We start from the raw sequence: 3,899 nt of genomic DNA on the forward strand, positions 1-3,899 counted from the left end.
TAGCGTGATGTGGTGAGAGAAGCCAGGCATGGTGGCAGTCGGGAGGCAGAGGCAGGGGGATCTCTGTGAGTCTGAGGCAGCCTGATCTACAGAGTGAGTTCCAGGACAGCCAGGGCTATGCAGAGAAACCCTACCTCAAAAAAACAAAACCAAACCAGAGAAAGAAAGAAAGATGTGGTAGGAGAGTGGCCCGAGCCAGGAGTTCAGGACTGGAGGGGAACAGGGCAGCAGGGTCAGCCTCCAACCCAGGGTTCTCTCATGTGCTGTCCAGATCTGAAGTGTTTGAATATTCAGTGTCCGTCTTGTGGGGCTATTTGAGGCTCTTTGGAGCAGGACTGTAGAAGTGACACCCAGCCCCTCTCTAGTCTGCTCTGGTCTCCGTATTTCCGCCACCATGGATGGAGCCAGCTCTGCGGTCATTTCTTCCCCTTCAAGATGGGTCCTTAGGGTCAAGGCCATGTAAATCTTTCCTCCTCTAAGTCTCTTTGTGTCAGGTCTTTTGTGAGAGCAGCTCAAAGCTTAGCAGGGAGGGCAGGACGGCGCAGGCTTTAATTTCAGCATTCCGGAGGCAGAGAGAGGTGGATCTCGGTGACTCCATGGCCAGTCTGACCCACACAGAGACCCTATCTCCAGGAAGAAGTAACTAACAAGACACACAAGTGGTGTAGCCCCAAGGCAGAAGGTGCTGGAAGTGGCGTTTGCAAATGGTCCTTAGAGTCTGTTCCCCCTTACTAACTCACTTTAAAATTATTTTATGTGCATGAATGTTTTGCCTGTATGTGTGTATGTATGTATATATGTGTACCACATGTGTGCCTGGTGCTCATGCAGGCAAGAAGAGGGTATCAGATGCCCTGGAACTGGAGTTATAGACAATTGCGAGCTGCCATGTGGCTGCTGGGAATCAAACCTGGATTCTCCACAAAAGCAATGAGTGCTCTTAATTGAACAATCTCTCAAGCCCCATATGGTTCCACATTTATCTTCTGTGGGTGAGTGTATGTTTATGGGCACATGTGTGACTAACACAGTGCATTTGTGGGGTTTAGTTTTTTTTCCTACCATGTGGATCCCAGGGGCAGCAGGTGCCTTTACCTAATGAACCATCTTCATGGCTGTCACCAAACACTTATTGAGACTCAAGTGTGGGTGTGTAGGTGTCTGTGTGCTTGCCCATGCACGCACGTGTGAGCACGTGTCAGGTGTGTAGGTGTCTGTGTGTCTGCCCATGTGCGTGTGAGCACGTGTCAGGTAGGTGTGTAGGTGTCTGTGTGCCTGCCCATGTGCGTGTGAGCATGTGTCAGGTGTTTTTCTCAGTCGCTCTCCACTTACTTTTTGAGACAGGGTCTCTTCTTGAACCTGGAACTCACTGACTTGGCTAAATGGGCTTCCTAGCAAGCCTCTGAGACTCTCTCATCTCACCTGTGTGCCTGACTTTTATGTGTATATTGGTGCCAGTTTCCCCGTGCCAGGACATCTCTGTCCAGAAACCATTGTGGTGCTGGGATGAACTCATCATATTGAGGTCTCTCAAAGCCCAGGTCTGTAGAATATGTGCAGACAGCCCTGTGGGTGTCCTGGTGCAGAGGAGACACTGAGGGTGAGGATGGAAATTTAGGCAGGAGTGGCGGGGAAGGTGCTCTGAAGCAGAGCCTGGACAGACAGAGGCAGAAAAGAGAAGAGGACCTCGGAGCCTGGCCCCCCAGACCAAAGGGCTGCTGGTTCAAATCCAGAGTGTTATGACGGAAAGAAAGCAGGCTGGGTCATCAGGGTTCAGCAGTGCCTTGATTCTCGTTGCTTGGCTTAGGTTGGGTACCTAGCACCTAGAAAGGTCTTTGCCACATCACAGATGTCATCTCAGGATGAATGAGAGGGGTATGGGCCCTGTGGGAGGTGCTGGGCTGCAGGGGGATAGAAGACCGACTAGAAGAGGAGACCTGAAATAACGCAGGCCAGAGCTGCCAGAAAATAACAGGATTGTGAGGCGGGGAGGCTGGACTGGCGCCCATATTCCTTGTCTCTCCACAGGTTCCTTGCAGACATGATGGCGCTACTAAGCCTCCCCATCTGCCCTATCTGTGGCTGGGCATGGTGCTATGTGTCCCCAGTGGTGCTGCTAGGCCTGCTAATAGCTGTCTTCATTCAGCTGGGCATGAGGCCCCTCACCTACACGGCCTGGAACTCCAGCACTGTGAGTGTACCCTCTCTCTGATCTTCCTGTTCCTTCTGGTCCTTCCAGTCCCCTGTGGGCTGAGGACCTGGCCATTGGCTCACTAGCCTTCACCTTTCTCCTCTCCCTCCCACACCTCTTCTTCCTCTCCTAGGAATTTTCTGTGTTAATATCCTTTCCTGGTCTCTCCATAGTCAAAAGAGACAGTTCAACAATACCCAATGTGGGCCTTGATTCTGACAGTCGGGCTGTATGTCATCGTCCTCATTCCCATTCCTGCCTACATTGCATACTGCCTCACCCTGGGGATTCCCTTCAGGCCTACAGCATCCCCTAAGCTCTCCAGCGGAAGTGGCCAGCCACTGACTAAGAAAAAGGCCTCAGAGGATATTTCACAGGGCTACAAAACAAAGTCCTCATCAGCCTGATGGCGGAGCCCCTAACTTCCCTCATTGGACCAGACATCCTGCATCTCTCACTGTAGACTGAAGGAGATGCCCGGGGAGGGGAGGAGCCACAGATCCCTAATGGCTGTGCAGCCCCTTCCTGGCTGGACTCTTCCATTCCTGCATAGCACTTCTCCAGCCCTCGCTCACTCAGTGTGTGTGCACGTTCACTGAGCTCCAGGTGTAGCCTGCCAACCCTGCTCCTGGTCCTGGGTCTCCTGCGGGGGCGAGAGAAGCCCAATGTTGATGGCCAATAAATCAGACTGTGGCTCCACACTGAGTGTGAGGGGTTTTCCTGTAAAGGTCTCAAGTAGTTGGCCTTTTCCACAATGCTGCCATTGTTTTCTAGAGCTACATTTTACATATCTAGCCCTGAGTTCCCGTGCTCTCCCTGCCCCATGAATTCGGATGCTAGATTAGCTCCCAAGCCTTGTCTAGAACCTGCTCCTCAGTCAAGATGTTCTCAAAATGGCCTCAGCAAAATGGGAAGGATAGCATCATCCTTGCTGCTAAGAATAGTAACCCCATCACAGGCCACAGAGTCTTAAAATTCATCCGGTGGGCCAGGCGGTGGTGGCGCACACCTTTAATCCCAGTACTTGGGAGGCAGAGGCAGGTGGATCTCTGTAAATTTGAGGACAGCCTGGTCTACAAAGTGCTTTCCAGGACAGCCAGGACTGTTTCACAGAGAAACCCTGTCTTGAGAAACAAAACAATCATCTGGTATATATGTAGTGGTGTGTGTGTCTATATGTGTGTGTGCACACACACACTACAGCATGCATGTGGAGGTCAGAGAACAACTAGCAGGATTTGTTTCTTTCTTTCAACATGTGGTCCCAGTAATAATTCAGGTCATCAGGTGTAGGCTGAGCCATTGTACCAAACTCTAAAAGTCCTTTTTGAAGTCTACATTCCAGCACTAACAGACTGTGTGTATGTGTACCTCTGCAAACCACCAGGGTGAGCTCCAGCAGAGTTGTGTGGCTGGAAAACAAGGGTCCCAGCTGCTTGAAAAGAGACATTGACTCCCCTCCCCCCAGACAGGGTTTCTCTGTGCAGCAGCCCTATTTTTTCTTTTTTTAAATTTATTTATTAAAGATTTCTGTCTCTTCCCCGCCACTGCCTCCCATTTATCTCCCCCTTCCCCAATCAAGTCCCCCTCCCTTGTCAGCCCAAAGAGCAATCAGGGTTCCCTGCCCTGTGGGAAGTCTAAAGACCACCCACCTCCATCCAGGTCTAGTAAGGTGAGCATCCAAACTGCCTAGGCTCCCACAAAGCCA

At 51.2% G+C, this 3,899-nt stretch overlaps 1 protein-coding gene across 3 annotated transcripts in view; it reads left to right on the plus strand.

Annotated features, from left to right (window-relative positions):
* Window positions 1-3,521, plus strand: part of Slc6a16 (solute carrier family 6 member 16) — a 17,034-nt gene extending 13,513 nt beyond the window's left edge. For all 3 annotated transcript variants that reach the window (XM_050121488.1, XM_050121489.1, XM_050121490.1), the window contains 2 exons: window positions 2,029-2,191; window positions 2,365-3,521. In XM_050121488.1, coding sequence (XP_049977445.1) covers window positions 2,029-2,191; window positions 2,365-2,598 — 397 coding nt within the window. In that variant the 3' untranslated portion in view covers window positions 2,599-3,521. The remainder of the gene's footprint in view (window positions 1-2,028; window positions 2,192-2,364) is intronic.
* The last annotated feature ends 378 nt before the right edge of the window (window positions 3,522-3,899 follow it).

The sequence above is a fragment of the Alexandromys fortis genome, unplaced genomic scaffold, assembly GCF_014885135.2.
Source record: "Alexandromys fortis isolate MF-2015 unplaced genomic scaffold, M_Fortis_MF-2015_v1.1 scaffold_161, whole genome shotgun sequence".
NCBI lineage: Eukaryota > Metazoa > Chordata > Mammalia > Rodentia > Cricetidae > Alexandromys > Alexandromys fortis.